We start from the raw sequence: 14,091 nt of genomic DNA on the forward strand, positions 1-14,091 counted from the left end.
ACTCCAACCCTGATGAATCTCACCTGCCTGTAGCTTCTATTAACCTAATATTGAAGAAATTGATTAGCTTGTTCAGGTGAGTTTGATTAGGGTTGGAGGAGCAGAGTGCTGAGTACAATATATTATAATATATTATATATAATATATAATAAAAATTTTGGTTATTGAAATAACCTTTTTGGTTATTTCATGACTTAATAGACAACAGAAGAACTACGACGTTGTATGCTCGTAGTTTCTCCTTTCGATTTATTTATAGTGAGTAGGGGAGCGCGGGTCACAAACTAACGCTGGGTTAGTTGTAACACACATGGTTTAAATACTTCCACACATGCTAGCATGAAGAAACTTAGCGTATTTACTAGTTGCCATATCGACAATATATAAAGAAAAAAATTAAGCCAAAATTCAGAAATCTTTGGGAGATATCACTGAACATTTATTTAACAATAGCAAAAGTATGTATTAAGCTAATTTTTTATCTATATTTTTTGTGTTTATTTAAAATGAGACAAATCTGATATTATTTTAATCTCCAATCTCTTGTTTAGCAGTTTGGGTAGTTCTTTAATTATTCACTAACTAGCAGAAGACACTAACAAGATTTAAAGTCCAGTTGCAGACAGGGTTCGTTGTAACACTGCGTTACAATGTGCCCCGCTATTAGAACTATGATATTCTATACAGTTAAGATACAACTGGCATAATCAACTTTTTATGAATTTATGTTGAGAAACTATGGGAAAAAAAGGTGAATAAAGACTGAGAGGAAGAACCTGAACATCCAGAAAATATTATTTCAAGAAATGTCAAGAAATTTCAAGAAAAGCATTTGTACTGTCTCGTCTTTGCCAGCTGTGAGTGGAGGGAGAGGAGTGTTTTTGTTCAGCTCTGTGTTTTTCTGAATGTCTGAATATGTCTCTTCATCTGTTTGGATGTATTGTTTTGACCAGTGCTGTATAGCTGTGTTTTGCAGAGTGTTCAATGTCAAACTACAAAATGATTTAAATTTGAATTTCTAAAAAAAAAAAAAAAAAAAAAAAAATGCTATTATTTTATATGAAAAATAATTATTGTCTTTTATTGACAAAATATTTGAGTTTGTCATGTATATTTTTTAATTCAGTCCCATAACATTTTTAGCTGTCAAATGGTCGAGTCCGATCACACGAAAATGCGTATCAATAGTACGAGTGTGTAATCTCGTAGAATATATACGCCAAAATGAGTTTTGGCGTGCTTATGGTACGCAGTTTTTCGCGTGCATATGATACGCACTTTATGGCGTACTATACGTACGAAACTCCCACTCCCCCACCCCCATCCTACCCAAGAGCGTATCATATACACGCCATAAAGTGCGTATCATATCCACGCGAAAAACCGCGTACCATAAGCACGCCAAAACCCATTTTGGCGTGTATATTCTACGAGATTACAAACTCGTACTATTGATACGCATTCTCATGTGATCGTGTTGAATGGTCATGTTACAATGTGCCCCACCTATGGGGCATGTTGTCACATTTCACTTCCCTTCTTTCAGGGTAAATAAAGAAAAAAGTATACACTGTATTAATATAACAATGCATATAAGTATATACTACATTCACATTAATGCAAATACAAACGCACGCGCTCTCTCTGGATGTCCCAGTGTTGTCTAGTAGGCTGTGTCAGTGTGTCGAGACCATATAAGAATGTTAAAATGAAGAAGAGCGGTTAAAGGCTTAAAGGATTAGTCCACTTTTAAATAAACTTTTCCTGATAATTTACTCACCCCCATGTCATCCAAGATGTCCATGTCTTTCTTTCTTCAGTCTAAAAGAGATTAAGGTTTTTGATGAAAACATTCCAGGATTATTCTCCATATAGTGGACTTCAATGGGCACCAAACAGTTGAAGGTCAAAATTAGTTTCAGTGCAGCTTCAAATTGTTCTACACGATCCCAGATGAGAAATAATGGTCTTATCTAGAGAAACAATCACTCATTTTCTAAACAAAGAAAAAAAAAAAAAAAAAATTAAACATTTTAACCAGAAATGCTCATCTTGAACTGCATCAGGTATTCAGAGATATTATTACTATTACTCCACTAGGTCACAAACATGATGATCTTAAATGTATTAATTATTAATTGACTATTAATAAATGTGTAAAGTTGCATAAAATGGAATAAATTAGGCTAACTACTTTACCTCAGATGGTTGAATGGATGGATTCCACAACTGGTAAAATAAAACACAGAAAATACAACATTTACTGTAGGAGCCATACAATTTACTGGTGACTTAATTTAAAAAACTGTTCTATTGTGCTTATGATTTGGCAGTGAATTTAGCCGGTTTTGGGTGCATAAGATGTGAAGGCTTCTATGGTCCAGTTAGTATTTTCAGCCCATAATGGCGGCCGCACTACCGGAGCGCCATCTAGTGGCTGTTACCCAAAAACGGCCCCTGGCCGTAGGCCTATGTAGTAAAAAATTTGTAATTAATATTCAAAGTAGTGACGCTGTCAACATGTTACTGTTTAAGGGTGATTAAATGTTTAACATCATTACATTTCTTTAAGGAAGTTGCAGCACATTCACATTTAATAAAAATTTTGGTTATTGAAATAACCTTTTTGGTTATTTCATGACTTAATAGACAACAGAAGAACTACGACGTTGTATGCTCGTAGTTTCTCCTTTCGATTTATTTAATGCCAGATAACGATCACCTGCTTTTTTTCCGTCATGGCTAACGTTAGGCGTGTTATCTTAACTAATAACGTTTATTAATTAGCTTATGAAGTCCACATTTAACATTACCGAGAAAAGCTCAGATATCCGTCAGCTCCTGTAGGTCAGTTAGTACAGTTTACTGCTGAACAGCTCATTTTGTCGGTGTGAAATAACACAGGAATTGAAAATTAATAGTTATTTATTTATCTTCAATCTCCCCTCGAAGCTCCGACAGTCCTCAGAGAAGCTGTCAATCAACTGTGAGTCACGACGACACGTTTCTATAGCGCCAAATTGCTAGCTAAAATCAAACTTATCACAAAAACGAACAACTGAATATAAATCAGCGTGATAACATTTACCTTAAATGACCAAAACCATCTTTCGGAAAATTTTATTTGAAGCATAATTTATTTTTATGTTTTAACTTAAGTCTCATTCGTCTTCATTGAGCGGGCGGGATATGACCTGTACTGCATCCAGCCTCCAGGGGGCGATCAAAGAGCCCGCAGCTTCACTTTTCAGGACGTATGAGGCACACCCGGCGCTGACACGTTACGCAATACGTCAAAAAAAAAAAAAAAAGTTTGGAGCCTGGGCATGCGCAGAAGGAATCGTCAGTGGAGCCCGGAGGCGGAGTCGCGATATCAAACTTCCGCCCAGACGGCTGCGTCATCATTGATGTATTTTAAATAGACTATAAAAATCATACACAATTAAAAATTCTACCTATAGAATAATAGGCTATTCTGTTACTAGAGCAATAATATTTTTGAAACAGCAAATTCAGTAGATGAACTCAATATAATATGCCACTAGAAAAAACTCTAAATCGTCAGAAACGGTCCTGCCATTTTAAATCAAGTTCAACTAACGTTACAGGAGATCGATTGCTGTAATTAGAGTAAGCTATCATTAGTTTTGTCCTGCTAATATTTTATACCCATAAAAATAATAAGTAACTGCCAGATAACGATCACCTGCTTTTTCCCGACATGGTTAACATTAGGTGTGTTATCTTAACTAATAACATTTATTAATTAGCTTATAGCGCCCACATTTAATGTTACAGAAAAAAAGTTCAGTGATCCGTCAGATCTAGGTCGGTAGTACAGTTTACTGCTGAACAACTCATTTTGTTGGTGTTAAATAACAAAGAAATCGAAAATTAACAGCTAGTTAATACATCTTCAATCTCCCCTCGAAGCTCCGACAGTCCTCAGACAAGCTGTCAATCAACTGAGAATCATGACGACACGCCCCGTTTTTATAGCATCAAATTGCTAGCTAAAATCTAAATCACAAAAACGAACAATTGAATATATACCAGCGTGATAACAACTACCCTAAATGACCAAAACCATCTTTCAGAAAGTTTTATTTGAAGCAGAATTAATTTTTTAAAGTCTCATTCGACTGCATTGAGAGGGTGGGGTTTATGACCTGTACTGCATCCAGTCTCCAGGGGGCGATCAAAGAGCCCGCAGCTTCACTTTTCAGGATGTATGAGACACACCCGCTCCAAACCAAGGAACGAAGTACTAAAGTAAATAAAGCATTACAAATATGGTCAAATCAAATCTGTGTAACGTTTTTATTACATGTAAAAATAAACCCTGAATCTATATTATAAACTTGAAGAATAAATACAAAACAAAGGGAGAACTCATATTGTTATGATCACCGTCTGTTCCTGTCACTTCCCGGACTACATTCCCCATCATCCTCTCTGCCAGTCACATTCACACACTCCACACTAATCACCACACCCAGCTGCAGCTCATTACCAGGACTATAAAGGACTTTCACACACACCACCTCACCGCGAAGTCTTGTTTCACATTGTGTACAATTCCGAGCGTTTATTATCCTGTCTGTCTGTCTGTCTGTCTGTCTGTCTGTCTGTCTGTCTGTCTGTCTGTCTGTCTGTCTGTCTGTCCGTCCGTCCGTCCGTCCGTCCGTCCGTCCGTCCGTCCGTCCGTCCGTCCGTCCGTCCATTACCGTTCCTGCCTGTTACCTGTTTTCGATCCTGTGCTGCCTACCCCTGACCTGTGCTTTGTATACCGACCTGTGAGTGATATCTGCCTGTCCCGATCCTTGCCTGTATCCTGACTATGACTCTGCCTGACCTTTGCTGTTCCTGTTTGTTCCTGTTTTGACCCTGCCTGTACGACCACGCGCTCACTTTTAATAAAAGCTCTGCATTTGGATCCCTGCCTGAGTCTCCCTTCGTTACACATATGTGAATAAATGTATAGAGAAATATGTGCGAGAGGAAAATGTATGCGCCATGAATTAAGTGAATGAGTGATGCATCATGAATGAATGTAGCAGGCAGAGTTACCCTTCTCAATGTGTGGCCATAGGTTCGGCTGTCACAAAGCCAATAAATAAAGGCTGGTAAAAAGACATTTTTTCTTCATGTATGTTGTGTTAGAAACAAGGCCCACTGTCTTTGACTTAGTGGTGAAATGGAAGAATCACATCTCGAAATAGGCCTCTACTACTCCTTGGGTTGGCCTATAATAAACAGCCTCATATTCATCATATTAGAGGTACAACCATGTGTGGTTTGGAAAATATGAACTTAAGAACGTTCAAACATAAAAAAGAAATATGTAAATAATGAAAACATTTGTTATATGCATTTATTCTACAAGACAATGTAGTGGAAAAAATATGGATATGCGAGCAAACACAAAGTTTCTCAGGGGAATGAGAGAACCTAAAAGCATTGCCAAACAATTTTTCCATCATAATTTCTTTTCTTTTCCTTGTCCCATTAGGGTCTGCATATATATGTTAGTATTTCTCTCAGGCACATCAGTGCTGCTGATGAAATTAGATAATGTAATCGGTAGCTTACTATTTTAAGACAAAAATTTATATTTGTTTATCTAGTTGTTCAGTCGTATCAGTGACATTAAGGTCAACCTGGAAGACTAATTCGCCATGGCTTCCCGCTCTTGGAGATATCTACATAATAGGCCTAGTAGTTTTAAATGTATGGTATGGGGACAATGAGGTCAGTTATTACTTGAATTGATTCACGTTTTGTTCTACAACATAAATGACCATACCTCAAACATTAATTATGAAGAAACAAGTTAATTCTACTATGCACCAAATGTGCGTGCCCATCCATATTGTGTTGTAGTCAGTTGTTGGGGATTAACTTTGTCTGGCTATCACTAGACCAAGCTCAATTTAAAATTGAACATTGGTCTGGGGAGTCTGTATGTATTTTCTACTGCACAAGAGGCATGATCAGCGAGCATTATTCACGCAATTGGATAGTCCTTCAACCAATCAGATCAACAATCCGGGTGACAAACTTTGCAGAGCGATGCGAAAACTCCAGACAGGTTTAGTTTGTATTGGTTTGTAGCATTGATCAGCGGTTTGCAGAAGCAGCAATGGCATTGAGCGATTTTTGCAGGTTGTGCAAACAAAACAAAAAAAAAACATGAAAGTGATCGGTATTTACACCCACTCGAGTGATTTGTTTGCTAAACTAAAGAAGTCATTCAGCATCGTCGAGAGGCTAAAAGGAATTGGATTGACGGTCGTGCTTGCCGTCACTTCTCTATCGTCATCGTGTTATAACCGCCAATAGCGAGCAAGGTGGATAAGCCAGTCTGTGATTGGTTCCCGCAAAAGTGTAACTGAAGCAGTAGAAATGAATGTACAGGTTTCCAGACTGAGTTGCTGGGCGAAATCAAATCGCCGGCAGATCAGGCTGGGTTTACCCAGTCTAGGATTAACTAAACATAGATGCTGAATAGGCTCAGTAGCTTCTTCATTAGCGAGCTATTTTGCAACAAGTAGCGGTATAGATAAAATAGCTACTTAATTGACGTTTTTATATCAGTTTTGTAGCTATTTTTTATCGATAAAAACAATGACCACCGATGTGACCTTTGACCCCCATAATGTAGATACTGCACTATTGCAGTAAAACATTATTGCAAAAGCAAAGTGCAGTATACAAACTAAATGGGTTCATCCAACTTTTTAGTTGTGTTTTTTACTACATGTTGATTGTTTTAAATAACTTTAATATTTTATTGATGTTTGCATGTTGTGAATGTTAAAATTGCTCAGTAGTAGGCTAAAGTAGTAAGCCTCAAGATTAAGAGTCATCGCAATGCTACAATTACTACAAAGTGTGTTTTGCTCATTTAATTCAAAAAGTAATTAATTTCAGACCAAGGTTGCTTTACAAACAGTAGTTAAAAAATTCACAATTTAAACAATAGTTGTTTGAAAATTGCGGATAGCAAACACAGATTTGACAGCTATTTCAAAACTGCTTCTGTTGCTGCCGGGTGCGCTCACTTTTCTGAGGAGGCGCAGTTAACTTTTAGCTTACTTTGACTAACTTTACCGGAGCCAGCTAACTTTTGAAGGAGTAACCCCTGTCACTACAATTGGATTAGCTGCCTGAAACGAGGAGAGGTTTCCGAATCAGCAAACATCAACGCGATTATAAATTGGATTATCATTACGTTCGGGGCAGACTGGGGAAAAACGTGGCCCTGGACTTTCTGCCGCAAAGTGGCACATCACACCTGGTCCACAACACACCTCACCATAAAACCCACCAGCTCATTATGCACAGAGCAATTTTTTACACCACTTTTTATAACATAAAAATATAAATGCTATTTATACAGAAATATAAATGCTATTTTTTTTTTTTAATTATTATTACTGAAATGCTTATCATTAACTTTAATGAATGAATGACTGGCATACTTCTTTATCTTATTATTTGTCTTTCATGATGCACATGGCAAATAGTTTAATTTTGGGAAAAAAAAAAAAAAAAAAAGTTTTATATCACGTAGGTTCAATACCTACCATTAAATCAGTCCATATATAACAATGCTTTGGTATGGTCTAAGAATGTAGTGCAGAATGTGCACTATTGGTGCCTTTCTAGTGGTCTAGTGCTTGACAACTGTCATTTTATGGAATAAAGGGTTAGTTAACCCAAAAATGAAAATTCTGTCATTTATTACTCACCCTCATGCCATTCCACACCCGTAAGACCTTCGTTAATCTTCGGAACGCAAATTGAGATATTTTTGTTGAAATCCGATGGCTCAGTGAGGCCTGCATAGGAAGCAATGACATTTCCTCTCTCAAGATCCATAAAGGTACTAAAAACATATTTAAATCAGTTCATTGAGTACAGTGGTTCAATATTAATTTTATAAAGCAACGAGAATATTTTTGGTTATTGGCGCATTGCCTTTGGATGGCAGTATAATAGAGAATATTTATATAGATCAGTGGTTTATTTGTATTCTGTCTGTTTGATGCTGACATTCTAATTGAGTTTTTTTTTTATTATTCAGTCAGACTAATTTTTTTAAAATTATTTTTCAATCCAGAGAGATATATTTTATGTCTTATATTTATATTTAAGTCCTTTTGTCAATTTTGATTGTGCTTGTGGCTAAATTGAGGCCGCCTATTCAGGTCAGGATATTCGAAATGTTAAATATATTTAACTCCAAATGGGCCTGTTGCGCTTAATGCATTTGGTGTTGTTCCATGTTCTTTTTTCCGTGTGCAAATTCCTTTTTTTTTTTTTTTTTTTTTTTTTTTTTTTAATAATCCACCCAAAAAAAGATGAAATTTACAATTTATTTGCAAACGATACAAAACATGTTCAACATATACATATGCATACAATGTGGCAAAGAGATAAATTCGTATAAATTATACACGTCTACAACTTTAATAAACAATCTAAAACTCAAAATTCTTGGTATAAAATATCCATACAAAAATATTTGTACAAAATACTGTACAGTTCCCCCAAAAAGCTGTGCGACACAGCAAAATCATCTTACGAAGAATTTCCAAATAAGTAAATATAAAGTGATGTGGAAATAATTTGCTACAAACACTAGAAGTGAACGTAGAAGTTAAATTATACGCCAATAACGCCACAACGTGGTTATTGGGTACACTTGTGCTTGAATACAGACATTATACAAAAGTTGCTTATGACACTGTTATTTCATCATCTGAATCAGAAAAGTCCGAGTGTTTGAATGAAATACTGGAATCAGTGCTTTTTGAAAGTTCACGTCTTGGTGAGAGACAGAAATGTGATGCACGAGGACTATCTCCGCAAGCATCGTCTTCATCTTCATCCTCAGAGGACTTTTTACCCACGTCGCTGAGATCTGGGTGAGGATTTGTTTTGGTCGGCAGGGTTTGTTCTCTGCAGCCTCCGGAGGAAAGCAGCTCCCTCTCTTTGGAGTTTCTCCATTTCATTCGCCGGTTCTGGAACCAAATTTTCACCTGTTTGAAGAGATTTTATTGTTAATTAAAGCTTAGGAGAACAGAATACAATAATAACATTTCTTCTCGATCAACATATAAAAATTTAAATGTAGGTCTATAAATTATGGGGGGGAATAGTAGCTCTAACATTTTCAACCCTTATATTCACCTGTGAATCTTTAAGTCCGAGTTTCGACGCGAGCTTTTTCCTGTCTGGTTTGCTGATATATTTCTGCTTTTGGAACATTTTCTCCAGAGCTTTGCGCTGCACATCAGAAAACACCGCCCGGCGGAGCATCCCTCTTCTGGGCTTCCCTCTCGCAGCAAGAGGCCAGGAAAAAGTCCCACGGATGGGTACAACTGATGAAGGAGCTGTTACAAGAGACAAGTACATAAGGTAAATAATGCATTCACGGACACATTCAACAGTTTCAAAGAGTTGTATTTTGTTTCGCCCGTGAGGCTAAAAGTTAACGTTGCGTTACTAAGGGCAATTGGGTGTTGCTTTTCCCAGAGACAATCTGAAGTGCTGAATGATCAGGGAGAAAGAAATCTTTTCTCCATTATCATCATTATTTTGAATTTATTCTCTTGAAATGCCTCTCCCTGTTTTGAGTGAAATGGCACGAGGTGACTAATTAGCACATGGGCCGGATCCACGCTGCATTGGTATGGTAAAAAGGCAGAGTATCCTTTTCTACGAGCCTCCCAGTGAAGGACAGAGGAGTTAATATACCGTGAACGGTAATTGTGTAGTAATGAACTGGCTGAGAAAAGACTCCGGACAGACGGCTAAGGCCATATATTATTGCCACAAAAGCAGATTTACACTTTCAAACTGAACGCAACTGCATGGCGGAATACTGATGACCGGGGACCACGTTTTTTGCCCTCAAATAATATTCATTAAATGAACACGAAAGGCAATTGAGAGCGCTCAAGTTGTTTTGTTATGGTATTCCGCGAGCGCAGTGAAAAGAGTCGTTCTCTATTATCATGTGGCGTCTATATAAGAATGGACTATAGATATTTACTGCCTCAAAAGAATATTTAAAGCTCGTATTTTAAGGAGCCCGTTGAGAAGTAGGTTTACTTCCATACCGAAGTGTGTCTCGCGCGCAATGAGCTGAGGTTGGTGTTTGGCAGCTGCAACTACATTTTCAACGGTTTTTGTCGGCGATTTTGTCGATTTTTCTGATTTCTCGCTCTCCATTCTAAACGCACAGCTCTTGATATTGTTCTTTTGCAACTCTTTCCACAAACACCAATCACACTCTATGTGGTCTTGTGAGAATATTGAAACCGCTCAGTGTCTCCTAATGGGCAAATTAGTCCATGACTGGTAAACGCCCCTCTGTCGCTGGTTAAAAGTCTATTTTTGGCGGGTTTGTGGGTGGTTTGCCCCGGAGGGAGCTGACCAGATTGGTCATGGTGCTGACGGCATTGTTGGCAGTCAGCAGGCCGAAATGTTCCCTCACTGTGGGAAAGACCTGCGCCAAAAGCGCTCTAGTAATTTGAAGACTTAAATATGAGAAGAACCTCACGGTGCCAGTCGATTAAACTAGGCCTATAATTATTTTGTATCTCTCTAATACAGTGTTAGCCTCTGAAGTGGACTGTGCAATCATTTGAATCTGAATACTCACCAGGGAAGTATGAGGAACGGACGAAAGGGCAGAAGGAACCATCGAAATAAGGCACAGGGAATCCTTTGGGATGCATGCCGTGAACGGAGGGTGGAGATGTGGCTTAAAATAGAGAATCAGACAGAAGTTAGTGGTGTATTTAACTTTTGTCATTATCAGTGGAAATATTGGGTTGTTTAAACACTCACCTTTCTTTGGTGACGGTGCCAAGATGGCACTCACCCCAAACTTGAGGTAGGTTGGATCCTTGCTAGAGACTGGCGTTTTTGGGGAGCAAGATCCATGTTTCTCCGTGATACTGGGGCTGACTCTGTCCAAAAGCCTGGAGTTATCCGGGATGGAAAAAGGTGTTGAAGAAGGAGGAGAGGCGCATGGCGAGTGCGCGTCTTGGATCTGGTAACCACTGGGTCTGTTGATGCGCAGGAGGTCCTCCACTAGAAAGCTCGGATGAGCTGGGAATGGCGAATGCAACGATGCTGCAGGACGCATAAATGCTGAATATATTGCAGAAGGTGCAATAACACTGGGGATCATCATTGTCCCGGCTATTTTAGACGATACGGTTACTCCTGTTAGTATTAGAAAAGTCTCTTCTGCTAAGCTCTGAACTGAACGAGAGGCGATTTGCTTCTGGAGGTCTCAGTTTTGGAAGGGGCCCTTTATATCCAGGCCCCTGTAAGGGTCCTTTGAGGACTGACAGCCACAACAATGAGACTCAATAAAGTCCTCCGCTTGAGTCCCATTGAATGATGCCTCGGAGGTGCCTGATTGGTCCGATAGAGCAATTTATGATTGGATTAGACTTCATAAGATTTGAATGGCCAGGGCATGCCGGTTAACAAAGAAGACGTGGTCATAAATTTTGTATATCGACAAACTATTTATTCATTCATTTAGGCTATTTATTTACAGGATAAGCGCAGACTAATTCAAAAGCTATTTTTATTTTACAAATAACTTATTATAACAATATTATTTAAAAAAAATATTTACGAGAAAAAAATGCGAATGGGTAATAATTATTTATTTATAATTTATTATAAGTATTATTTATTTATTTATAAAAATTGGTGTCGGATTTAAAGCAGTTAGACTATTAAATATAAATCTAATGAAATTATTATTATTTTTTTAATAAAAATAAAGATAGCTAGGGAGTAAAATATAAATATCGCAGGCTAATGCTCCTTAGGCTGTGCGTATATTATATGCACAGTTCTTATCCTGTTTTATACCGTTCCTTTGCCTGTCAGGAGCCTCCCGATAAAACCCCCATTTAATAATCATTTATGCTGTATACTTTTACTGAAATCCAATCTGGGCTCTGTCACGGAGTACAGCTTTAAATGGATTTGTGGTTGAATCGCCATGACAGATGTGTAAGATATATCCCCCCGTGTTTGAAACCGGGCAAGTCTTCATTCACTTTCGCCGGGGCCTCACTTTACACACGCTCGCGAGACGTGTGCAGCTCCGTTTGAACCGTGAACTGTCACCCTCAGCTGCTCGCGCCTCGCTTTCTTTTACCCTCACAAAGATCTCTGACACAAAAACACACCGATCTCTGTTTCTATAGACGACGAGGCTTATTCTGCCAGTTTAACCGCTTGAATAAAAGTGCATATGTGATTTGAAACGCATGCGTAAGAGGTGCATTTAAAGTCGTATTTAACAGAAATGAGAAACTGGACACACAAAATCTCCCCGTCAAGCGACGGCTCAAGAGTTTATCATACTTTAGATTTGGTCTTAGGTAATTAAGACTAATTATGACCTAATACGTTGCACAAGGGCTGCGCGGTTTAAACTCTCAAATCTGCCGAATCTCCCAACACTCTTTTTCCGCAGTCCCAAGTTTTTGTAACGCGCTTTATCGTTGAGGTTGCACTCCTCTGCTTTTCATCTTTATCATCCTTTCATTATTATTATTTTTTTAATATATATAAACATTTTAGCAGTTCCCTTCATGCAGCTATAGCCTATCACATGTAAGAGAAAGGACAATAAATCAGCTGGACATAACTGAATCAGCTAAATGGACATAGCAAATTAAGCTTATCAATACCTTGCATTAATGTTTAGCATGCTGAGTCTAACTATATCAATCTATATCAAAGGACTCCAAACTCCCACCACATACCTATTTATCTCTTAAATAAGTTATCTTTACCATTTACATATGAGCTATTAATTTTCATCAGTAGGATATTTTTAAGGAAACATTTTTATCTGTGAGGATGTCCAAAGCAAGATTTAGTACTGGGGAATTTGTTTTTTGAATTGTGGGGACATTCCATAGGCATAATGATTTTTATACTGTACAAACCGTATTTTCTATCGCCCTACACTACTCCTACAATTAAACCTACCCATCACAGGAAACTGCACATTTTTACTTTCTCAAAAAAAAAAAAAAAAAAAAAAAAAAAAACTCATTCTGAATGATTTATAAGTCTTTTGAAAAATGGGGACATGGGGTAATGTCCTCATAATTCACCCTCTCCTTGTAATACCTATGTCATACCCATGTCATTATACAAATTTGTGTCCTGATATGTCACACACACACACACACACACACACACACACACACACACACACACACACACACACACACACACACACACACATACTGTAAACCCCAATGCTCAAAATAATTAATTGGTTTGAGTAGGACAAACTTAAATTAAACTAATTAGTTCAGTCAAATCAACTTTTATGAGTATATAACACTTTATTTTTCTTTCTAGTTCACAGAACTGATATATTTTAAGTAAACTGAACTGGTTCATTTTTTTGAGTTTTATGAACTAATTTCTTTTAGACAAACTTAAGTTTAATTGAAAATGGACTTGGATTTCTTTTTTCCAGCATGCAGGATAATTTTAAGTTAAATGTGTGAATTAGTTTACTAATTAAAATGTATGAGTACAAAATAAAAATCTGCTAGTTCTGCTTACTTAAACTTGAAATTTTTAAAGTGTTGCAAACTGTTTCGGGTTTACAGTGAGGTATCTAATTCGGGACTTCAAATAGACTAACAAATGTCATTAAATTAAGCTAATTATACTTTAGACCAACCCTATCCCTACAACAGAACTTTTAGCTTTAAAAAAAAAAAAAAAAAAAAAAAAAATGTATTTACTCTTTTTACAAAACAATTGTTCCTTTAAGGTTCATCCGAAAAAAAGTTTTTGACTAAGTTGGCTAACCTGTGGGTAATTCCAGTATTTTTTTAAGAAACACATACAAACATATTCTGTAAAAGTGATGAGGCAAATTAACAAAACAAAGCCTTTTTCCGTTATGTTTAATTTTTTTATAACTCCATATTTCTTTGCTTGGAAAATCCTTCTATTGTTGCGGACTAGCAGATGGTTAGCTGGAAACATGGCTTAGTCTCGATGACCGAAGCT

At 37.3% G+C, this 14,091-nt stretch overlaps 1 protein-coding gene across 1 annotated transcript; it reads right to left on the minus strand.

Moving 5' to 3' along the window:
* Nucleotides 1–8,367: 8,367 nt before the first annotated feature.
* Nucleotides 8,368–11,543, minus strand: dbx1a (developing brain homeobox 1a). The gene is made up of 4 exons (XM_048183379.1): nt 10,864–11,543; nt 10,676–10,777; nt 9,199–9,401; nt 8,368–9,047 (listed from the first exon to the last, which is right to left on the minus strand). Exons 1-4 carry the CDS (start codon nt 11,210–11,212, stop codon nt 8,745–8,747), a joined length of 957 nt encoding a protein of 318 aa, XP_048039336.1. The 5' UTR covers nt 11,213–11,543; the 3' UTR covers nt 8,368–8,744.
* Nucleotides 11,544–14,091: the final 2,548 nt, after the last annotated feature.

This window comes from Megalobrama amblycephala, linkage group LG3 (assembly GCF_018812025.1).
Source record: "Megalobrama amblycephala isolate DHTTF-2021 linkage group LG3, ASM1881202v1, whole genome shotgun sequence".
Classification (NCBI taxonomy): domain Eukaryota; kingdom Metazoa; phylum Chordata; class Actinopteri; order Cypriniformes; family Xenocyprididae; genus Megalobrama; species Megalobrama amblycephala.